Below are 25,360 nucleotides of genomic sequence, written 5' to 3' on the forward strand. Positions count from 1 at the left end.
CTTTTTTGATATCAGAGGGATTATTCATTATGAATTTGTACCAACTGGACAAATAGTTAACCAAGTTTACTATTTGGAAGTGCTGAAACAGCTGCATGAAAAAGTTAGGCGACCTGAACTTTTCACCAACAATTCATGGCTCTTGCATCACAACAATGCACCAGCTCACACAGCACTATCTGTGAGGGAGTTTTTAGCCAGTAAACAAATAACTGTATTGGAACACTCTCCCTACTCACCTGATCTGGCCCCCAATGACTTTTTTGTGTACCCAGAGATAAAGGAAATATTGAAAGGAAGACATTTTGATGACATTCAGGACATCAAGGGTAATATGACGATAGCTCTGATAACCATTCCAGAAAAAGAGTTCCAAAATTGCTTTGAAGGGTGGACTGGGTGCTGGCATCAGTGCATAGCTTTCAAAGGTTACTGTAGTGATATTCAGCAATGAGGTATGTAGCACTTTTTCTAGGATGAGTTTGCGAGCATAGTTGTCAGACCTCATATTCTATTGGATGCTTTGCTTTTTTATTCCTACATGAAGATAATAGGCCATGCACTAGACACAAGGGAAATAAATTTTAAAAGGTGCAGTACCTACCTTTAAGGAACTTCAAAAACAGATGCACCCATAAACAATGACAATGAAAGGTAACACATTCAAGAAACAATTCAAAATATAGGAAGACGACACTTACATCAGCCTCGAACACCAGGAAAGGTTCTGATTGTGTGAGCTGAAATGTAAAGGATAAGTACAAGTTTTCTGGGCAGGCAAGCAGTGTCTGGGCATTTCTGGGAATAGCAGAGAAATACCAACATATAAGAAGAGAAGGAATATGAAAATGACTCATCAAAAGTTAAGAAATAAATTAAGACAGAGTGATGAAATAGAGGCCACAGAAAAAAACAGTTTTGAAAAAGGGGGAGAGATTAGAAGTGTCAGATTTGAGAGAGAAATCAGTAAAGATAAGGGATTCAAGTGCCTGTTGGTTTAGGAAAAGATAAATCATTGTTGACATTGGTGATAACAGTTTCTGTGGGAGAGTAAGGAGGAATAACTGTTTAGAAGCCAGTGAGAAGTGTATCAGTTTTCCACTGCTATGTATAACAGGTTACCACAAATTTACTGGCTTAAAAAAATTGTTGTTCTGTTTATTTTCTCCTGGTTTCTGTAGAGCAGGGGTCTGGGCATAGCTGAGCTGGGTTCATTGCCTGGGCACCTACCAATATTGAAATCAATGTGTCAGGCTGCATTTTTACCTCTTAGGCTCTACTAGGGAAGGTCCGCTTCTAAGCTCCTTAGGTTATTGACAGAATTCACCTCTCTGAGGGCGTAGAATTCATGGCAGCTTGTCGCTTGTAGTGGCAATAGAGAGAGTCTGTGCCACTTTAATCTCTAACCTTTTGATGCTCTTTTAAAGAACTCACTCGATTAGGTCATGCCCACATAGGATAGTCTCCTGTTTGATTAACTTATAGTCACCTGGTTAGGGACTTTAATTATATCTGCAAAATCCTTTCACTTTTGCCAGGTTCTATTGGAAGCAAGTCACAGTTTCCATCCATACTCAAGAGGAGGGGATTATACAGGAGTGTGATCCTGGGAAGTCACTTTAGGGTGTTTTGGCCACAAGAAGGAAATCAGTTCAGTAATTGCATGGTACAAAGGTGACTGCCAAGAGGACAACATGGGCCTGTACCTATGGGGAAGATGGGATCCATAAAGATCTTAGACTATGTGTGTACATATGGTTTCAGTTAGCTTTTGCTGCTTAACAAACCATGCTAAAATTTAGTGTTTTCAAACAACAACCTTTTTTTTTAGCTAAAAAACCCCAAAAAACAAAAAGACAAAATAAAACAAAACCCTGCAGTCAACAATTTGGCCAGGTTCAGCTGGGTGGTCCTGCAGATCTGGGTCAGGCTCAGCTAATCTTTACTGTGGTTCACTTATGTGTTTTCAGTTGGCTGCTGGGTTGGCTGGTAGGTGGTTAGCTGTCTGGTGGCTGGTTAGCTGAGATGTGGTCTTGAATTTTCCAGGAAACTAGCCTAGGCTCATTCACATCATGGCAGTGTTTCACACTTAGCAAGCCAGTGAGCTCCAATGCACAGTGCTTTTCTAGCCACTGCTTCTTGTATCACATTTATTAATGTCTCAGTAGCCAAAATAAATTATATGGCCAGTTGAGATTAAGGGGTGAGGAAAAGGACTTGGCCTTTTTAATGAAAAAGCTAGAGAATGGTGGTCATTTTTACAATCCACTACATAGTATTTATTATTATGTTTTTAAAGATTGGAAGGGTTCTGCTTCGTGTGTGTGTGTGTGTGTGTGTGTGTGTGTGTGTATAATATGTATAACAAAATATATATACACACACATATATATGAAGCAGAATCCTTCGAGTCTTTAAAATATAATAATAAATGTGTGTTAATGTTACATATATTATTATATATATTTTATATAATACACACACACAGGGTGCCAAAAAATGTATACATATTTTAAGAAAGGAAAAATGTATTAAAATTGTAATACTCAATATATACTGATAACAAAAGATGAATACAAGTCACATTTGACTTCTGTAATTACAAGAGGTGCTCAAAGTGGTTACCATAAGCATCCAGACACTTCTGATTACAGCAAACTACTGCTTGAGCAACGTTGACCAAAATGTCCACTTGTATACATTTTGTTGGAACCCCTGGTATATGTATGGATGAGAGAACTAGGAAAAAAGAAGAAGGATGAATACATGACAGAGGTGGATAACTGATGAAATGTGACCCCTGAGAATGCAGGAGCTGCTGTGATTCAGAGTATGTAGAGAAAATTTACCTTTTAAAAAAATGAAAAGTCATAATTTTCCTTAGAATAAAGGGAAGGAAATGAGAATAGATCTAGAAAATTTGGATTTTCTCAGTAATCTCAATTTTCCTTGGAGAAGAAGAATCTAGGTTGTCTGTGGAATTGAATGAGGGAATGGTGGAGAATGTTAACTTTTTGGAAGATCTGTCAGTCAGAACAGGAGGTCCAAACAAAAGAAAAAGAAAAACCCCAAAACAACCAACAAAAATGCTGAGAGGTACAGGCCCCAGATGAGACTATAGACCTTAAATTCATAATGATACCAATCCACAGTGTCTCATGCAACTTCCATGTAGATTAGAGAATGTACCCTTCTGCACATGTACAAGGAAGTTTGGCCCCACTTTCACCTGGTGTCCTTGTACAGAACAAGTTTATAAATTAAGTTCAACAGCCCCTCCAATCAACAGATTGTGTTAAATGTTTTAATAGCAGCTTTAAGTAGACTAGGTCTAGGAACATAATGGCAATTGGTGGGAATGATTTAAGACTGAAGATTTGCCGAGTGAGTTTGTAAAAGAACAAGATGGCTAGAATGTTGACAATACTGGTAAGAAGGTTGAGATTGAACAAAGTATGACTGAAACCTAAAGTGCAAAATAGCAGATGAGTGAGATGAGATTGGGTAGCAACAGAGGGCTCAATCATGAAGGAAAGATCTTTAGTTCATGGTAGAACAGAAATTATTGATGACATCTTGAGTTTAGGTGTACTTTGATCAGATTTTTAGTAGATCAACCTGATGATAGGTTGAATGGGGTGCAACTAGGGGTATGAATACCAGAAATATTATTTTTTGGGTTGTTGGAAAAGTCATGATGCATTTTTGCAATGAAAAACATAGAAAAAATACATAATGATTTTTCCAACAACCCAATAAATTGTCCAGGTAAGAAAGGCTGAGAATCTGCCTACTGGTATTTATTACAAGTAGAAGAAAACCAATCCACAGGTAAGTTTAGGAGGCCAAGCTTCCATCATATCATGATTGTATGTGAGGACAGAGGGGAATCTAGAGTTTCTCCCTTTCATGACTGTACAGATTCAGGAAGAAAGGCACAACTATGTGGGACCCACATCTGGTGCTGTCAAAATTTAGAACATCAGGTAAGGGCAGATCAGGTAGCTTTAGCTTTTTTTCAGACGCTTTGATACCTTATAGACACATTAGGAAAAAATGAATATATATATGAGAGCACTCAATTTAGATGGACTAAAATTGCAAGGCAGCTCCACAATAGAGATTGGTTGTTGAAATAACTGATGATTTCTATTACAGGATCCAAGGGCAGATTTATTTACTTTTTTTAATGGATTTTCTTAAGGTTTTAGCTTTTCTTTTATTGGTAATTACAGATACTTTTCATTTTCTATATTAAATAGCAATCAACTATTAGAAACAGAACTAGTTCCTACATGATTAGGTTTTTGCCCCATTTTGAAAAAGCTGAAATGTATACTGCTCTATACATAATAAGGTTAGAATTTTGACAAAAATAAAACTGGATTCATGGTAGGAGAAGGTGATTTTTTTTATTAGTTTCAAGTATATAAAACAACACAATGATTAGATATTTATATACCTCCCAGAGATAACCCCAGTAAGCCTATTACCCATCGACACTCTACATAGATAGTTATTATAATATTGTTGACTATACTCCCTGTGCTGCACTTTACATTCCCATGACTTGTTTTTATAATTATAGTTGACATTTAATATTATTATTTAATATTAGTTTCAGGTGTCGAGCATATTGGCAAGAGTAGATTTAGGATTGAGATTGTCCACTTGATGACAACAGAGCATTACAAGCATCCTCTGTTACTGAGATTGTTGTGAATGTATTCCAGAGTTCAGGATAATCTTTCAGAGTTTTGAGAATGACTTTGGAGGAGGTATGTGGTAAGGGGGCTCAAGGATTCAAAAGATGGCTGGGGATTGGAGAACACAGATAGGGGTAGCTCTGAGAGATGTTTGAGGCAAAGGAATCAACAAAGATCAGGTTAGAAATAAATAGTGGAGAAGAAGCAGAACAGGTTTGAGGGAGAAGGGATTAGAGCGTCATTACCAAATGTAGGATATAGCACAGGAGTTATTAATGGGAAAGTATGAAGGGATGAAAGTAATTTGTAGACATCAATAGAGAAGTTGATGTAAACCCCTAGTAAGGGATTTACAGGGAAAAGGTAAAATGAAGGACCTAGTCTGAGCTACTCGACTGAGCATTTGACAGCTATCATTCTTTCTTTCTGCATAAAATTATTTATTTCCTTAGCTCCTCATTTTAAATACTTATTAATGATAGGAAAATGAATCTTTTTCATTAAACAATGCACTCTTCATTCCTGGGAATTTTATAAAAATATGCTGCCACATTTTTATATTAGTATACATTAGGATACCATCAGGATGTATTTGCAAATTAGAAATTAATGTATTACAAATACATATTAATATATTGAATAGGAAAATATGATAAAAATTATATTAAAATTAATACAAACATAATAAACATTCTTAGACTTTTGAATTTTTCTCTTAGAAGTTCTTCAATAATCAACTGTTGAAAAGTATAATAAAATTATGAATTACTTATATTAGGTAAAATATGACTTAATGTAGTAGAGAGTTTGGTAATTAGAAGCCATTCTCTTAAGTAAGTTGGGGGAAACAGTCTTTTCCTTTGAATGAGACCCTTAAAGTTGCAGCCCTATGATTTGAACATGATACTTTGGTGGATAATCAGGGTTAATTAATGACTTTGTCATATAAATTGAAGTTATTTAATAGCATGACTAAAAAGGTAATGGGATTTTTGTGGCTGTTATTATTAATTTACAAAATTCTTTTCCAAAAGCTGTGGCATAGCAAGAAACAAGGCAACCTACAGAGACTTGAAATTTCTTTATTCCTTCAGTGATTTTTTTGTTGTTGTTAATTACTATGGTCATACATTTTCCTGCTTTGTAATGCAAAAAAATAAAAATGCATATAAAATCACTTAATAAATAAATATTCATTAATTCTCTAAATTCTTTATTACACACAAATAGCTTTCTTTCTCTTATGGATTGATGGAATAAAATCTATAATTTTGAAAGGAAACCTCTGTTTAAAAGATTTGGCTTCAGAATCACTTAAACTTTCAGTATTTGTTTTAAAATCCTGGGTGATATTTAAAATAGCACAAGAATACATGCACCCAGTTATTTCACAGGCTGTCCCTAGCTTCTTTGAAAAATAATACATTATTTCTTTATTATTATTTTTTAATTTGATGCGGATTGGTGGGCTGCATTGTTTCCGGCAGATTACTCTGGCTTCTCTTGATATGAAAGAGTATGTATTCCTTTCAGCATAACCAAGTTGTTTGTTATATGTTCATCCTGGCAAATAATTAGGGAAAATATTTTTTGTAAGCTAAAACTCTGTCTCTGTTTTAGACTTTGCTTTCTCTCTCCTTGTTTATCATACTATGTTGATATTGGGTGCTGCATCTTTTGAATTCTGGGCATTTTTTTCAGGTTCACAATATATAGGAGTAGTCCAAGTTTTTAGAATTTTAAACATGTGAAGTATGCTAAATTTTTTAAGGATTATAGTCATTATTGTGTTATGGTTTATATTCTTACAATGGAAGAAAACTATTTTCCAAAGTGAATTTTGAAATTTATATTGACCATAATTTAATTTTTTTTCAAATTACAGAATCCCAAATTATGAGAACTATTGTAGGTTTTGTCACTGAACTATTTTCCAAGTGTTAATATGTAAATACAATTTAATGTTAATGTTCATTCTGGGGAATAAGTGAGCTATAGTAGACAATACGTCACAGTTTATATTTTATTTGAAATTCAAAACAATGTCTCATTAGCAAAGCAGAGTTTCTTCCATTTTTTAATGGAGTTTTAAGGGGCCTCCTTTGTTGTAAATGAATAGGACTGTGGGCATAAACACGCAAATGCCAAGACTATTTTGATAGTTCCACAAATAACATCCTATTACAATCTGTCTATTTCTCTTTCCTCTAGTTAACTTCTTCTTCCACTACCTCTGAGCAGCTTGCCTGTAAACCACCTGCTTTCTCCTTTGTGTCTCCAACTAATCCGAAAACACCACCTGGCCCAGCTAACCTCGACGGAGCCTCTGTGCTAGAGGAGTTCCACACTAGGAGGCTGGATGTCGGTGGGGCTTTGGTGGAGGAATCAGCTACGTATTTTCAAACTTCTGCTCACTCTTCACCCTTTTCTGCATCGAAGGGTACCTTCTCGACGCTGCAGTTTCCCCACTCCACTCAGTTACCGGGTCCTAAGCTATCCAGCCCCAGTGCCGCCGAGCAAAAGCCTGGACTGACATCTGAAGTGCTGAAGAACACGGCATCGTTAACCTCGCGTGTCCCTACCCCCGGAGAAAGTCTGAGAACCTCTTCTCCTTCACGCTCCTCCGGTGCTTCTCTGAAGTCCAATCCAGCCTCCTACATACCAGTCCGTATTGTCATGCATTCACTCTCTCCAAGCCCCAAACCCTTTCCCTCCTCTTTCCACGGCTCTTCTTCCACTATCTGTAGCCAAGTGTCATCTAGTGGAAATCTTTCCAAGGCAGGGGTGAAATCCTCAGTGCCCTCCCGGCTTTCCTTTCTCACTGCCCTCCTCAGGTCAGACCCTTCTCACCAGAGGCCCTTTTCCCCTGCGTCCTGTCCCACTTTCTCTCTCAACTCCCTGGCTTCTTCCACGCTTACACTCGATCAAAAAGCAAAGGAAACCTCACCCACACCTAAAAAGTCTCTCTCGAGTTGCTCACTGAGAGCCGGGTCTCCAGAGCAAAGGCAGCACCAGGTTCCCGACCTTAGCCAGCAACCCTTTCACTTGCCTTTTCAGAGCAAATCTGCTCCCCTTTCCCAGGCGCCCTCCCCTTCTCCCACCGAACATGTCAGTAGCAGCCTGGTTTCTTTGAATGTAGAGAAAACAGCAGCATCGCCCACTTCTTTGAAGAGCTATCCAACGTTCTCCCTGCTGCACACAGATGCACCGAGTCCTACAGGTCTTCCTCCTGTCCCACCAAGCTTTTCTTCTTTTTCTTGGAAGGGCAAAAGGGATGCTGACCTCGGGGGTTCCGAAAAGCCCCGGAGTATTTACACGTATCCCTCTACATCAGCTTCCTCTCCATTATCTTCTGAATTTCCCACTAACCGAAGAGCTGCACTCTCGTCTCCAGAGAAATGTTTCTGTCCTTCCCCAGCTCTTTCACACCTGATAAACAGATCCCAGAGAGCATCTGCACAGCTATCTGGCCCGGGGCAGAACCCTTCAGCCTCTGTCTCTAGTGCTAGCTCTGCCTCTCTACCCAAATTGGGGTCGTCCCCTCTCCCTCACGCTAATCTTCCCGCCCAGGCGCTCCAGCTCAGTCCCTCAGCACTGCACCCACATGGCGGTGGTACCCTGCCTTCGCGACTTGGGAGATCTGAAAGCTCCGGGTCCGACCACAGGTCATCTGTTTCAACCCCATCACCTCCCATCTCTCTAACAAGAACCAAGGAGCTGATTTCACCTTGTGCACTATCCATGCCAACAGGCCTTGAAAATAAGACACCCAAGGTATCTTTTGCACGTTGCATGGTGCATGCGGTTTTTTGAAATATGGAAGAATCTTTTTTTTTCCCCCCAGGGGAAAAAGATAAATAATTCTGACATTCATTGTGCTCCTCCAAGGAGGTAGAGAAAGTGCAAGAGGCTCTAAGATTTGTTTTATTTGAACGTGAAGATGAATTATAATCTCTCTAAAATTGTGCATGTTTCTGTAAAACGCTTTGATTTTGTAAATCCTCCTCTTATGGTGACTTCTTATAGTTATAGCTTCAGGCATAATACGAGTTATATATCATTGATCCCAGAGATGGAATTTAAAGCCGCTAGTTGCGATTTGGAAATATGATACACTTCTAATTTTTTAATAATATGGAGCCTATTATCCTGTACTGATAGAATAGTAGAAAGGGTTGGTGGAAAGTGGAATATTAACTTAGATCTAGGCCCATGTTCTTGCCAACCCAATTGGAAAACTTTCTATTTTCTTTGCCATCATTCATTTATAACTATTAACTTTCTTCCCCTTCCATCAGGTTGATTTCTTTATTGCTCCCTATACCTCAAGCGAAATCAATGTGGATTTAGCTATATGCATATAGGGTAAAAGGGAATAGAAATGTCCTTTGTATGTGAAAATTATTTAATTTACAATAAACGCTAAAAACTTAGTAATTATGAAATACAGAAAGAATAGACAGGCTGGGGATAAGGAATCAGAATTAAGAGGAGAGATATTGGCTTTTAATTGCTCTGAAGCCACTCATTGAACACAGGTGTGAACTGGCATTTATTTTAATAGAAGGGAAATACTTGAAGGAGTGACCCTTAGAGTTGTTTTCTTATGGTGGAAGGCAACTTTGTTGTAAAGCTTGCCAGCTTCCGAACTATTCTCAAATAATTTAGAATGTGGATCTTATACACCCAGAAATTGGTCATAGTTTATAAATAAAATAAAATTATGAAAATGCCTGTGTTAGGAAGGAACTGGGATTTTTGGTTTGGTGCATTGAAATAACACGGTTTTAGAGCTTCCAAGTTCCATGGAGATTGTGTTAAACTCTGTCACTGTTTGAAAGATGAGCTTAAGATGGGAAAGATAAAAAACCACAGGCTCTTGTTAATGATGTTGCAATATAATTAATCTTAGAAAGCGTTCATTAAACACCTGTATGCTTTTTTTTGAGATGTGTGTGTGTGTGTGTGTTAAAGGAAAATAAGAATTTTTTGTCTAAAAAAATTCTGTTCAGCAGAAAAAAACATACATATATAATGTGGAAAAAGCTATATAGAGTTATTAAATCTACAATAAACATACATATGTAATGTGGAAAAAGCTATATAGAGTTATTAAATCTACAATAAAGGTAGAAAACAAGTACAAGGACATAGTAACATAGTATAATATAGATCATATATATTTGTTCACTGCATTTGATATAATGGAAATATTATTGAGATATGGTTAGCGAGGGAAGTTATTATAAATGTCAGACCTGTTGGAAATGTTTAGTGTTTATCTTAATGTAGAGGAAAGGAGTTAGTATTTCAGAAATGGTAAACAAACTGACCAAATATACAGAAAGTGATTCCAGGGGAATATATGTGGAGACATAAGAAGGTTGGCCTATCATCATATTGTGATAATAGTAATGATAGTAACATATATCAAATACTCTCTGTGAGTCAAGAAATAGCCTAATAGTTATGCAGAATAGTTAAAACTTAATTAGAAAGGACTATGTCAGTTAATTTTTATGACCTTATGAGATTGGTAATATTATTTTCTCCATTTTACACTCCCAAGAAAGTGAAGTTCAGTGAATAACTAGCCCAGATCAGATATCTTGTATTGGCAAAGCTGACGTGTATATTAATTTAAGTCTACTGATTCTAGAAGCCCTGTTCTTTATTACTATGCTTTATTGCTATGGAACAAAAACTCATGTTAATTATCATTTAGCCTTATTTAATAATTCTCATGAAGGAAATCATCATTATTATGAAATAGGAATTGTCAGAATTATTAATTTATATATTATTTGGGTCATTTAAAACATGTATTTTTAGATATTATTAAAGTCTTTGTATTTTAAACTTTGAAAACAAATGGGGTGTAGAAAATCACTTTCTGTAATTCTAAATTAGAAAATCTTATTTATTTAAGGTTGAATAACTTGATGATTATCCTTTCAATACATATGTATGATTATGGAATTCATTTGTGGTGTATTAAAAAAAAACCAGCTGGTATTCTAAACATTACCATGTCCTGAATTTATTCATAATTATTTCTTAAACCATACTGCTATACACTTAAATTATTCATTACCTTTGTGGAAAGTGATTTTACTCCAGAGGCTATTTCAAAGTGTTTCTGTTTGTGGTTCACTTTGCTTCATTCATTCATGTTTTGTCCTGTTTTACGAGAGTTGGAAGAGAGGGTTGGCCCCAGGGGCTTTTTATAAAGTCAATTCCTTTTTTGTCCTAAAACCAAGTTTGTTGAAGACATGTTATTCCACAGCTCACTTATTGCTCCCAATATTGAAGAATTTTCATCATTTGTTTTATATTCTTTATTTCCAAGTTAAAATTCAAGCTTATAGAGCTGCATGATAAATTTGATATACATAGAATATGAAAATATAAAGAATGATTATAATTTATCTAACTTTAATCTGTTGCTTTGAACAGTAAAATATATTTCTTATAATGGGTAAAATTTATAACTTCTGCAAAAATAGTCGTTCTTGGAGACATGCTGTTCTTTATTTATTTCTTCCTTGCTTCCTGTTATTATCTCTCCAGGTAAAAGTCAGTCTACATAATTTTTTATTGCACACTATTAATTGCAGAAATTGTAACTTGAGTATCAAAAATTCATTAAAATGGATGTTGGAATAGATACATCTTATCCCCATTTCTTTTGATGTTTGAGTAGTTTTCTTTAAGTTGCTATGATTTTTTTATAGGTTGATAGGAGGAGATAGATAAAAGCTTTGGGATATCAAAGAATTTATATGCTTTTATGGATTGTGTTTTGTCTTGCTCCTTCCACTGCAGTGTTAATTCAAACACAGGGCTATCTTTTTTAAGTCAAAGAGCTTCAGATTTAAATCAGTTTCACTTGGTGCCAGATCCCAAAAGGAAAGAGGTCCTGGAATACAAATGACCATCAAATTAAAACATGACTGCTTGAAGGGTATTAGTTCAAAGTCTGAGCCCTGCTGGCTTTTGATATTAAAATAAAATGGAACAGCTAAAGTATGCTGAGCTAAATTCAGATATGAAGTATGTTTAGTGTTTCTTTTTCATAGATCCAATCTTAAGGTTCTGAGTCTGTTTGCATTAGTTTGATCTATTTTAGTTTCAGATGTAGGTAAAATTATTATTTCACATTATGATCATGGCCCTACACACGAGGGACATCTCCCTGAATGCTGCTCAGGCTACGCTTTGATCAACATCTATGTTAGTCTGAGATGGTTTTTCCCTTTGCGAAAGTCTGAATATCAAAAATTAATCCATGGAGTTGTATTTGGATTCCAATATATTTTGCTTTCATTTATGAAACAGTTTAAATTGTCTCCTAGTAAGTTATCATAGTGTTCCATATAGGAATTTGGGGTGGCCATTACATCAAAACCTCATATATTTTGTCACTCGCCAAAGATGGTTTGAGCTTCTTTCCTGACTTTAGGCGCTCCTGTGGCATGCATGCCCTGGCCTTATAGTTATTAGACACATAACATGTTCAAGGAATTGGTTGGAAGCTTTTTGGTTTTTCTTGAAGTGTTATGGCTGGTGTTTTATTAATAAGCTCTCATTCCTTTAAGGCATCAAAATATTTCCAAATACACGACACTGGAAACTTGGTGGCAACTGTCTCTATGTAACTTTCTCCATTTCTACTGATCTATATGTAATTTGGGAAATGAACAATATTAAATGTACCTCTCTGTTAGCTAAAATAGTTAATCTGGGTTCAAACAAATCATTCAATAAAAATGCATTGAGTGCGTATTATGTGCAAGGCACTTTTCTAAGTTTTAAGGATACTGCAACAAATAAAATTGCAAAAATGCCTGTTCACAGAAAGTTTATATTCTGTGGTGGAAGAGAAACAGTCACCAATCACCCAGTCAAATTAGTAAATTTTTCTCATGTGTTGGAAAGTCATATGAGACATGGAGAAAAGTATGGCAGGGCAAGGGATGGTGTCACAAATCATATTGGGCATTTAAGATAGGCTTCTTTCAGAAGGTGACACACAAATACATGAGGATAGTCAGGAAAAATGCCTGAGGCCAGAGAATGCGTGGCAGTTACAAAGAACTGATAGGGGAGCCAGTGTAGCAAGAGTGGAGTGAGTGAGGGGAAGTTGAGATTGTCAGAGATGTAACTGGAAGTTGGGCTCTATGAGGTCTTGTAGGCCACTTCCTCGAAGTCTTTGATTTTTAATCTGAGAAAGACTGGAAGCCATTGGAGGGGTTTAAATAGATAATTGGCACAGTTTTATCTAGCTGGCTGCAGTGTTTAGAACAGACTATGAGAGGGTGAGAGGGGAGGTAAGGCCACCTGAGGCTGTTGCAACAATCTAGGCAAGTGATGGTGGCTCCAGTGAGATTACAGAAGTGAAGGAGAAGATAATATTTCTGTATATATTTTGTAGGTAGAGTAACCAACTTTCAGCAATTTTTAGAGCCAGCCATATGTAAAATGGTAAAACTAGACATAAATAATTTCTTCCTTTTATCCCACTTCCTTCTCTTTTACTCTCCTCTCCCCCCCTCCCCCCCACAAAGTTCTTGGTGCCTTTCTGGGGAGTCTAGATTTTTCTTGATTTTCCCATCCCTGCTATCTGTCACTTCCATCTCTATACTAACCAATGCTGTGCCCCATCCCCTTTGATTCTCTCTAGCTAGCTTTTCTGAGTTGATCTTAGCAATGATTTACACTCAAGTATCAATGATTAACCAAAGCATCTTCTTCTTCATCCCTTGAGGAGTATTTGCATTTTAATTGAGAGGGATTTTAAGAGATTTTGAAAGAAAAAAAAACAGTGATTCAAGGTCATGAGTTCAAATCTTGAAAGTTTATATCATTGAAAGAAGATGACTTTAGAAACGTAATATATTGAAAATACCTTCAGGGCATGCTTGGAAGGTAGCAGGGTCTCTAAGTAGTCAACCTTGTCTAAGACTTGAATAGTGGATGAGGAACTAAATTTTTTTATGTCCTCCGAATTTTATTGTAATTTTCAATTAAATACTTCAATTTAAGTCAACAAATATTTGCTGAACATCTGTTCTTTGCCAGGTTGGTATTATGTGTTGGAAATGATATAAAAATCTCTCCTCTAAAAGACGTATTAGGCTAATAGGGAGGGCAAAATATTGTAATGCAATGAAATAAATGCCATACATTTTGAGTGCAAGAAATACAAAAAGATAAATCAGCCATGGAAAGGGGTCCTGGGAAGAGAGTTGGGAAGTTTTCTGAGTAGCTACTGCTGTACTCTTCTCTGCCAGCCATGGTCTGTAGCCATTTTTTATATCCTTCCCTTCCCCCCACCACTTCAGTTATCAGGATCATTATAGAGATTATGCTTTGCCAGTAGTCTAGATGTAAGGGAGTTATCGGAGCAATCTCCTTCTGTGAATTGGATCAGGACTTGGATTGAACTTTCATCTGAGGGAGATCCTGACTCAGGCAGTGCAGACATGGTCACTGAGGAGCAGTAAGTGTTTATTTAAAGTGATGCTCTCATCTTTGCTTCTGGATGCTTCTGGAAGGAGGAATTAGCCATGGTAGTAGGGAGGCTCTTCATCAGGGTTCTGTCTTCTTGTTTATATAGTTTGATGTTCCACCATTAAAGTGTAATTGTGAGTTCAAATCCCTGATTCTCAAGGCAACTTATATGTATCACTTTGAGTCTTTATTAATAAAAACTGTGATGGAATTTTAGGCATCAGCAATAGTGGATAGGATAGTAGTGGGAAATTTTCTTAAGGGGAACAGTGTGTTCTTGCTATCTCCACCTTCACATCCAGGATTTATGTCACGGTATCTAGCATTGCCTATAAATAAGATTAACTCTGATAAACTTATGTACTAAAATACCATTTCCCTTTCTACACCAAAACTTTGCCTTGCACCTGTCATGTAACGGATGTTTAAGACATATTTGTTGAATGTTGACTGAAACACAGATTACAAATTAGAGAGATATGATAAGTATCATTAAATTTTTTGCTAGATTTAAGGTAAGGTTGGTCAGTTCAACTGTCTATGATTAGCTGATGGTGATTCCGGCCTGTAATACTGCAGTCTATTATTCAAGTTATAATTACATTGACTAGGGTGATTTGTAATTTTAAACAAAGAAAAAGGAAACCAATGAATTTGGTTTAATACCTGGAAGACTTGGAATGCTGAAGAAATATGTTTCAAATTAGAGTATTTTTAAGAGAACCCAGGGGAAATATAGTGAACCCAAAACATATCACTTATGGCAATAAGAATAATTTTCAGATTGAAAGGAAAAGGCTATATATGTCTTAGAGATGCATAAAGCCTAAGATAGATGAGGGTCTAGAAAGATCACCTAGTTGCTCTAAATAAGTTCATATTTCCTGGCCTAGAAAAATTGTATCTCAAAACAGATGAAATTTCTACTTCTATTGCAAAACTATTGTAAATGATGGGAAATAAGAGATTGGCCAGAAAAAAAGAAGCAAGCCATATGTTCCACTTAAAAAAAACCCAAAAATGTGGAAGGTAAATTCTGAAAATTATGGCTTATACTCCTAGTTTGTGAATGTTTACAAAAATAGTTATAACTGAACATCAGACATTTTCTTCAAGCAACCGACATTTATTGAATGTCTTCTAATTTCTAGTTTTTGTGATATCTTTCACAATATCATGAACAAGGAGATATGTGAAGTGTAATGACATGTTTCTGTGAGCTCACATGTGTTTCAAGTGTCCAATCTAAAGCATTCTCAAGGTCACTCTGTATTCCATCACCTTATTTCAATTTTCTGCATATTATTTGTCCCTGTATGACTTTTCTTTTGCTTTCTTATTTGTTTATAGTTAGTCTCCATTCATTAGGACATAAACTCTAGAGCGTAAAGACTTTGTATGTTTTATTTACTTCTGAATCTAATAGTTACAGCAATGCATGTCACAAAGCAGATACTCGATAATATTATATTTTATCAAATGAATCCATTAGTTGAACTGCTGTATCCACATAGATTTACAGTGTTGATTGATGCCCACCAGATAGGCAGAACCCAGTAGGTAATAGCTCCCTATCCCTGGTATATGACTTGAATGAAGATAAAAATGACATGCCCACCAAAATGGCTCATGACATAACATAAAAATTGTTATCTTCTTAGTTTACAATGACAAACCAAATCTAGTCAGATGAAATTGGATAGAGATAATGCCTAAAGTACTATTTTGGGATCTAAAGAACAAAAGCATAACTACAGGGTACAGTTTAATTTCAATAACAAATGTTAAAAACATGAAAGGATTAGAGATTTTAGATGATATCATAGCCAGTGTAATCTAACAATATGAAATAATTCCAGCTGCATTCTCATGTATATTCTAAACTCACCACAAAAACCAAGGAGACAATTCCAATGATTATCATCTTCATTGCATGAATTGCTTTATTGTCAGTATCATGGAGGTGATGATTATATTCTACTTTGTGTTAAAAATACATCTAGTTAAACACACATCTTTTCAAAATTTAAAAGAATATTGACAGAGGGAAATGATGAGGAGAGTGAAATTCTTCACTTGAGGATTGGTAAGGAGGGGTTGGTGGAAAGAGCAGTGTAAGTACCATGCAGAGGAGTTCTTAGCATGCATCATGACTCGAAGGCATTAGAAATAGGACCAATGGAGTAAGTTAATGGGGAGCTTGTTTTGGCTCAATATTAGGTAGAATTTTATACCCGTTCAAACATTTAGACCTAATTGTGCTGCCTTAGGAGGTAAGCAAGTGTTCATGTGGTGGCTGAACAGACGATCAGAGAGATTCATGTCTTGGATGAGGGGGTTAAACCCTTCAGATGGCATCCAGTATCACTTCCGATTCTAAGATTTTATGCCACGATATGTACAAAAACAAAATACCTGTCTGTACAGGCTTCTCCAACTATAATCTTTAGGGCAGCTAAAGATAGGAGAACAAACATTATAAATGGTTATACATCCTGAAATGAGAGGCAAGGTGATATGGCAGATAAGTGCACTGTTGAGCTGGAGCGCCTGCTTCCAAATCCTAGCTGAATTACTAGCTAGTGACTTTAGATAAGTGATTTATCATCTCTGCACTTTAGTTTCCATATACAAAATGGAGATAGAATAGTATCTACCCAATAGGCTTGTTGTGATAATTAAATGAGATAATACACATTTAGAACTTTTAGAATGATACCTGGCTCGTGTGATTGCTAGTTATTGTTGTTTATTGAAACTGTTATTACAATTAAATATCCATAAAACTATAATGGAGTTTAATGATGTGTCGTATTTTGTGTTATTTGTCTGTTTAGATATTCTGTGGGAGAACATATTATAAAGTATTGATACTGGATCCAAGCAAGGCTGAGTGCCAAACCGGTTGCCACTCCTTCTGGGCTGTGAAGTCCCTAAGAGTATACGTGACCTTATCACGTCTCCTTGTTCTAATGACTCTTTAGTTATGGGGCTTCTGTAAAATGAAATGAGGCAATGTGTATAATTTGCCTAGTACAGATGTCAGCCCTTATTCCCGTTGAAGACATGGCATTTCATTTTCAGTCCAAATATGCTTATCCAAACGTGTTGTTGTCTTGAGACCTTAGCAGCACAGGTTCAAGACAGAGACTTAAGGCTTAAAGGGACCTGAGACTCTTCCTCCAGGTTTGGCATTTAAATTTTTACTTCAACTTCTTTCTAAGGAAAATGAGTATGCCAGCCTCTTACTTTCCACACACCAATTTAATGAAGGTTACTTAAATTATATCCCTAAAACTCAAGGTTTTTGTTTGTTTGTTTGTTTGTTTGTTTTATTGGGGAATTGGGGAATGGGAACAGCGCTGAGGAATTGGGGGAAGGGGAACAGACAAGTTGCTGTCGTTTTGTTCTTCAGTCTAGTTGTGGAGGACGTTGCTTCACTGGCCCAAGTTGGCACCATTATTGCGCTCTTCCTGGGCGAGGCAGATCAGTCGCTGGCTTCTGGACGGCCGCTCACTGCGGCTGCTGGCCGCTCACGCTGGCTGCTGGCTACACATGGTAGCCCATGGCAACTCATTGCCACTGGGGCTGCAGCCTACACCGTCGCTGGCAAATCACGGCAGCCCAGCTCCAGGTTGAGCTGTTGTTCAGAATCTTAGCTGTGGAGGGCAGTGTCACTGGCCCTCATATGTGGGATCCCAACCGGGGCCCTTTGGTGTCCCAAGCCAGTTCTTAACCATCGTGCCACTCGGCGGGCCCTAAAACTCAAGGTTTGATTGGATTGGATTACCCTATCTTCTGGAAACCCTTTGGTCTTTGAGGGACTGAGACAGCTTGGAGCAGTGTGCCAATTACTCCCTGACGCAGAGCTCCTGGGGAAACTTCCTAAGGCAGGGGCTTCTGAAGTAATTGGAGCCTTGAACTTAATTATGCAGCTTGGGACTCAGAGCTATACCAAAACTGGGCTTTTGATTATGCATATTATCCTGATTTCTACAACTTCCTTATTCTCAACCCTTTCCCCCAGATACTATACAAAACTAAACTACATTACTCTGAGTTTTACTTAAAACTCAGGCCACTTTATTGTTTGCTTCATTAACATTACTGTATTAAAAAATGCAGAAGATAATAAAGTTTAAAACATGAATTTAAGAGCATTCTAGTTTTTCCATTTTGGAGTTAAATTGATGAAATTACTTCTATTCAAAATATCGGGGGTGCCAAAAAATTGTGTACACATTTAAAAAGGTGTTATCTATGCCCAAGCAGTAGTTCGCCATAATCAGAAGTGTCTGGACGCTGATGGTAACTTTGCACACCTCTTGTAATTGTAAAAGTCAAATGTGACTTGTATTCATCTTTTATTATTGGTATATATTGAGTATTATAGTTAATACAGTTTTTTTCTTTCTTAAAATGTGTATACATTTTTTTTTGGCACCCTCTGTGTGTTGCTTATTGAAAGCACTACTAAATTTTATGTATTCTGATCTTTGTTTATATGAATGATGTAAGAGAATGTATTAAGAGTTCAACATAATTAACATAATATTTGTTAATTATGGCACTAAAGAAGAACCACTTTCCTTTGAGAAACAAGCAACCTCCCCCCACAGTTATAGAATAGTACTCCTATAAGGGAATGCTGCTAATGAGAAATTTACACATAGCTTTGCAGAAATTGATATTTTTAAGTTCTGAAACTATATATCACATAATTACCTATAATCCCTAGGCTGATATTTTACTGCAATATGTCTTTGTTTCTCATTCTAATAAAATATTAACATGGTGAGCTAATTTTTCTGTTATAAGCAAGTTGTTCAAGCGTAATAACTCTTTTCTTCATTTTATAACTTGTCATTTAACCTGGTAGAACTAGTCTAAAATTATGTCATATTCTTTCCCCTTTTCATCTCCACTCTTGCTTTCTGGTTACTCATTCCAGCAATACAAGACCAAGTCAAGCTACAAGGCTTTTGCAGCAATCCCTACAAACATATTTCTTTTGGAACAGAAGGTCAGTGTTGGCTCAAAAGCAGAGCGAATTTTGTGATTGTAATGTTATTTTTGTTATAGTTTCTAAAATTTTTGTTTTAAAGTTCTGCCTGTACTGAAATAAAATGCTGCTCTTTGTTTAGGATGATGGAATAAAAGCACCTTGGTGAATAGAGTTGAAGGCATCATTGATTTATCACTAGAGGCTAGATATGAGCCTAGAGTTGTCCAGTCCAAGGACAACTGGGAAACTTGATTCAGATTTGGATAGGTCCTTGTCTTTTGGAATTTTCAATGGTTGTTATATTCAAAAACTTCTACCTCTATTTACATTGGTCAAAAGAGTAGAGCTAAAATGGTGTGACATGGGCAACTGGCCACCTTGGTTAAGACTTGGTGATTCATATCATCTTCCACAGGGTAGAAACATGTTAGCCTAGTATCCAGCTTAGCCCCTTAGGTCCCATCATGGGCTAAACCTCTATCCACCCTGATCTGCCACTAATCCTACTGCCATGAATGGGGGGGAAGGACGAAAATCACTTCCAATGACCCAGCTGCTTTCACATGGCTCCAGGGCATTTTCGCTTTGCTTTTCCGAGTCATTAATTATAACATTACAGGGATTCTGCATCAGTAGGTAAATTAAATTAAAGCCTCTTGTTCAATAAGCACATTACAGTTGCTTAAATGAAGGCCAAATGGAGGGTCATATAAGAATTGAAGTGAACTCAATTACCAAGTCTATGAAATTATTCATTTTATATGCTATTTTTATGATATTTATTTAGGCAATTTCTCTCAGTGCATTAAGCCCATTTTTTCTATGTAACCAGTATTTCAAATAGTGTTATTATCATTTGTCAAAGGTTAATGTTTGCCAACCAGGTGGTATTTTGATCATTGGCTTCTGAATCTACGTTTTTGTTATTTTAGCATGACCTGAGGAATAAAACCTTTGTATAATCTCTTGACTAAAAAGTAGGAATTGTTAGTGGGAAATGCTAAGTAACATATTGGTGAACATTATTGGGCAACATTTATTATGTCATATATCACTAATAACTAATTGCAAATTATCCACATGTGGTCCATAATCTATGCTCTATATATCTGAATGCTTTGAACTGAGGGGAAGGGGGGTCACTGGGCTACAGGGAAATCTGCAGTTTCTTCTCTAGCTCCTCTTCTGGATTTCTACCTTTTATAGCTCATTAAAAGAGACATGAGCCTATCACGCTGATTGCAGGAAGCTTTAGGAGGTTGTAGGAAGTGGCACTTTCACCAGTTGCCCCTTCTCCTAAATGCCTATTATTATCCTGAGTCATAATAGCAGTGTTCCCTCACCACAGACCTTCTGCCCATTTGAGACAAATTTCTGAAATCTGGTCACAAGGTCTGCCTTCACAGAAATGAGAGAAACTCTCCCCGCTCATCCGCCAGGTAAAAAGGAGAAATAGGGGCCTGTTGTGTCATGGTGTCCTTCCATTAAACTTATCTCACCCAAACTGGCATATTCTCCTGTGCCTGTGTGGTATTACTACATTAATTTTCCATTTAGAAAAAAATAAGTTGATTCTTCTTGAAAGCCTTTTGTAAGATAAAGCTGGATGTCATCATTGGCTCTAGAATCTCTGTCTATCAGCTCTCTTTCAACTAAATGGATTTTAGAGATTGTAATCTATTAGTCATTAAAAATGAGGAATCATTAGTTTACTTTCCAATTTTATTACAGACCCATTTCATAAATGTGTATGGTGGCATCACTGTATATTTAACCTAATACAAATTCATATGGGAGAGGTTTTGTGTTTTTAATTTTGAGTAAAGCATACTTTTAATGAAATTTGTTTTTAGTACAACAAAAAATATAAATGATGCTTAATTTAAAAATCATATTATTCTAGGGAGGATTGATTACTATACAAACAATAATGTGGGTAATTTTTTCTTGGCTAGGATAAATTGTCTTTGGACCATAAATATTTGAATTGTTCAAAGGTCACAGGTATGACATGATGTTTGCTTTTGCTTTACAGCCTTTGTATAATTTCACATTTTGTTTTTTTTGCTGGCTTTCCCATGTTATGTTTTCTTCAATGACAAACTTTACTTTGTAAGAATTTTTAAATAATGAAAATCTTATCCCCAGATTTGATGAGTTTATTTCCATTTTCACTAAATTTCTTGAATGATATTGTCTGGCCCCTTTCATGGTTGTAGTTTTAAAAAAACTAAATATGGTAATTTCGAGCTGTTTACCCATCTGCTTATACAATAGAACTCATTCTATGCTTTTGAAATCAAAGGAACTTATTTCTGAATTGAGTGGGAAAATTAAGACTATAATCATCAGAAACTCATCTATTTTGGGAAGAATTAACATTTGGAATATTTTAAATCACCGAAACTTTCCTGAGGTCCCTTTAATATCACACAGAACATTACAATTAAGGGGTAGGGTGATGCTGTGGTTCTCTTTATAATAATCTGTTCAGGTGTATGCTGTAGAATGCCTTGAAGAAAGAACTAACATACTATTTCATTCAAGTCTTAGTTCAACAATTTCTTCCCTGCCCCAGTCAGGGTTGACATTTTATGCAACATTCTGTTTTATATGATATAGTATAATTATTGAGGAACCAGATTCATTTAAAAAAAATACTATTTTTAAAAGCAAGATTTTCTCCAAATTGAAATACAATCATCATTTGCAATGAGACATTAAGCTATCATTGAATCACTGGATTGGTTTCAGATTTAATCACCCCTAGATGAGGCACATAATTTTCAAAAGAGTACATTTTGTTGGCAGGAGATATGAGGTTTCTGGTACTTCTATTCTATACTTTATTTTCTTCATCAAAACTTAAATTTATAGCTTATTTAATATTCTATCTTTTTTCCTCCCCCATTTAACTTAAGTCTTAATTCAGGCTTTACAGGAAGGGATAAATCTAAGGTACCACATTTTAACATGTTTTTATTAGGGTCTTTGGCTTAATCTCCTGCCAATAATCATCTTCTCCAAGATTGAGATGAGGATGAAATACAAGCAATTATAAAGCAGGAACAAAGTAATCAGATTAACTTGTATTTGTGACTGTTCATGGACCATATTTCAATTTGTTCAACAACATACTGAGCTCTGTAGAGAGAATAATTTTGATATGGAGATTATTACTTAGTCTTTGTGCATGATATTGTTCGTTTCAGATAATGTTAGAAGTGTGTCTTGTATTGACTACTTTTTCTTCTCATCTGAGTCTGATAGCAATAGATAAAAAGTTAAAATTAAATGGAAGTGTACATATTAATATTCTAAATAAACAGATCGTTATTTTTATTGTGCACTTCTATTCAGGAAAAGTGAAGGAATATTTCCATGAAATCATGTAATGTATGTCTTTATTGTCCCAGAAGTGATTAATATTTTTCCATGTAATTACAAATGTTTGTCTTGAAAGTAATTTGAGTTCTCTGCTTCCTTCCCCACAAGTATTCCTTAGGATAAAATTAAGGCTAGGATTAGTAGTGTTTTCCAACAAATGGCATTTTCAAGATACATTTAATTCATAAACTATGTGTGTTTGAAAGAAAAATTCTAGAGGAGCTCAATTTTATAAATAACATATATAAATTACAGGATTAATTATTTAAATAAAAGTTATGAGAGAAAATTTATTTTTTTATGGATGGATGGAAGGATGATAAGAATAGCCATTTTGAAGACTGCTATAAATACAGAAATGTAAAGATTTGAGATATCTAGTCAGCTGTCAAATCAATTTATTCTAAGTTGCCAGTTTAATTCTTTGAGATGTGAGTTGGTAAACTCCAATCTGATTAAACATATGTCTTTGAGTGAGACTATTTTAATATCTTTGAATGTCTCAAAAATTTAACAAAATCTGGTTGCTTAGCATATGGCCTATACTAGAGAGACACTCTTAATTTAGATTAGTATAAATAGTGAATGTTCCCATTTTCTATAGCAGTGGAGAAGTGCCAGAACCCAAATCAATACTAATTGGTTCTCTTTAGGCAATTGTCTAAAATGTACATATCTCTTTTAAAGTACTTACCAAACCATATTTAATCATACATATTGGTTGCTTTTTTTTTCTTTACCATGAACTATTTGAGAGAATATAGTAGATTTTTGCTAAATGTTTATTGAATGAATTAATTTAGTGTGCAGCTGGGTAGTCTCTAAAATGTACAATTTTATTCCACAGGATTTTAAGACAAATATTTGTTCATAGGATTATAAAAATAAAGGGGTCTAGTGTATGACAATTGAGATGAAGACAATTAAGAATCTTCTTTTAGAGTAGAATCAAGCTCATCAATCTGCTTCCATGGAAAGTATATAAAGGGCCTTCTGCTATTAGGGAACTAAGTTGATTTTAGACTTGGCACATTTTAACAATTAGAGAATACATTAAAAATGGCTGCCAAATTGAATACTATAGTGTATCAGACGCTGAGCTAAATGCTTTACTATCCTCACAACTTGGTGAAGATTTTGATGATCAAAGATACCAAGTAGATATCCCAAAGCGTCAGGGGTAGGAAGTTGCTGAATTGGACCTCAAATGGGATCTGACTGTCCCCTCGCCTAGGGGTCGGCAAACTGTAGCTCTTGAGTCATATGTAGCTCTTTGGGTACGTTCCATCTCAAAAGTTGGCTGACCCCTGGAAGAGCCAATCCTGTCCCTCACAACAATTTAAAAATTATTTGAGAGCCATAAATATATTTTTATATAATCACCATTATGTGAATATTATCCCTTAAAAATTTTATAAATGAAACTATGATAGTTTTATTTTCATTTTCAATTTTACTTCAGGGCCACATGTACGTACCTGAAGAGCCACATGTGGCTCATGAGCTGCAGTTTGCTGACCCCTGGAAGCTCTTCTGTCTCAAAAGTATGCTGATCCCTGGGCTAGCCTATCCCTGCTAACCATGCAACAGTGAAATCAACTAGCTACACTGAAATATTGAGCAAGATATGATGGTTTTGGATCCCTGTCTACAACAGTTTTTTCATTGCTTGTTGAAATATATTTAAATTCTCATATAATTAAAGGAACAAAAGTATTTTTTTTAAATGAAGAACAGCGAAAGGGAATTGGAAATTACTTAGCTCTGAGAAGACTTCAGTGAGTGAGGATGTACAAACCAGCCCAATTCCTTGAGTTCCTGAAACAGTTGAGCTGAATTCTAGTGGAGTAGATGCTGGCTAGAAATGAGGAACCATCTACTATCTTTAATTAAATGAAGGAAAAGTATGGATTCTCTTGTCATTGATCCTTGATGAATGGGTTTGAAACTGGCTGTAATGGTTTGCAAAACTTTTCTCCCTTTTGTGTGGGAGGAAGACATTTGGCCCTCCAAAGATCTTGGAATTAGAAAAGCCAAGTAAATGCTCTCAATTCTTGAAAAATTTAAACCAATCATACGAAAATAATGTAATGATAAACATTTCTAGGTCTTTAAAGAAGCTGTACATTTACATATCTGCAAGCCCTTTTGGCTTACAGTCTACATTTCCCCCCTTCTTAAGACCTGAGTGCTATTCAGACCTGAATCTCCAACTAGATCATCAAAGTGAGATTTATTTTGCCAAGAATATTTTCAATCCTACAAATGATTTTGTGTTAATGACTATACGAGCTCTGACAATTAAGTTTGCAAACGTGTTGCAATGATGTTGCTAACCCTTTTTGATATCAAAGGGCTTATTCATTATGAATTTGTACTAACTGGACCAACGGTTAACCAAGTTTACTGTTTGGAAGTGCTGAAAGCCTATGAAAAAATTAAATGACCTGAACTTTTTGTCAACAATTCATGGCTCTTGCATCTCGACAATGCACCAGCTCACATGACAGTCTGTGAGGGAATTTTTAGCCAGTAAATAAATAACTGTATTGGAACACCCTCCCTACTTACCTGATCTGGCCCCCAATGACTTCTTTCTTTACCCAAAGATAAAGGAAGTGTTAAATAAAAGGAAGACATTTTGATGACATTCAGAACATTAAGGATAGTATGACGGCATCTCTGATGGCCATTCTAGAAAAAGAGTTCCAAAGTAGCTTTGAAGAGTGGACCAGGTATTGGTTTTGGT

At 36.0% G+C, this 25,360-nt stretch overlaps 1 protein-coding gene across 11 annotated transcripts in view; it reads left to right on the forward strand.

Annotated features, from left to right (window-relative positions):
- Positions 1–25,360, forward strand: part of MLIP (muscular LMNA interacting protein) — a 256,749-nt gene that overhangs the window by 119,307 nt on the left and 112,082 nt on the right. For 9 of the 11 annotated variants that reach the window (XM_019668094.1, XM_019668100.1, XM_019668097.1 and 6 more), the window contains 2 exons: positions 6,918–8,480; positions 19,171–19,242. In XM_019668094.1, the coding sequence (XP_019523639.1) occupies positions 6,918–8,480; positions 19,171–19,242 (1,635 nt within the window). The remainder of the gene's footprint in view (positions 1–6,917; positions 8,481–19,170; positions 19,243–25,360) is intronic. The other 2 variants (XM_019668101.1, XM_019668103.1) reach the window with 2 other exon arrangements.

The sequence above is a fragment of the Hipposideros armiger genome, unplaced genomic scaffold (genome assembly GCF_001890085.2).
Source record: "Hipposideros armiger isolate ML-2016 unplaced genomic scaffold, ASM189008v1 scaffold_516, whole genome shotgun sequence".
Classification (NCBI taxonomy): domain Eukaryota; kingdom Metazoa; phylum Chordata; class Mammalia; order Chiroptera; family Hipposideridae; genus Hipposideros; species Hipposideros armiger.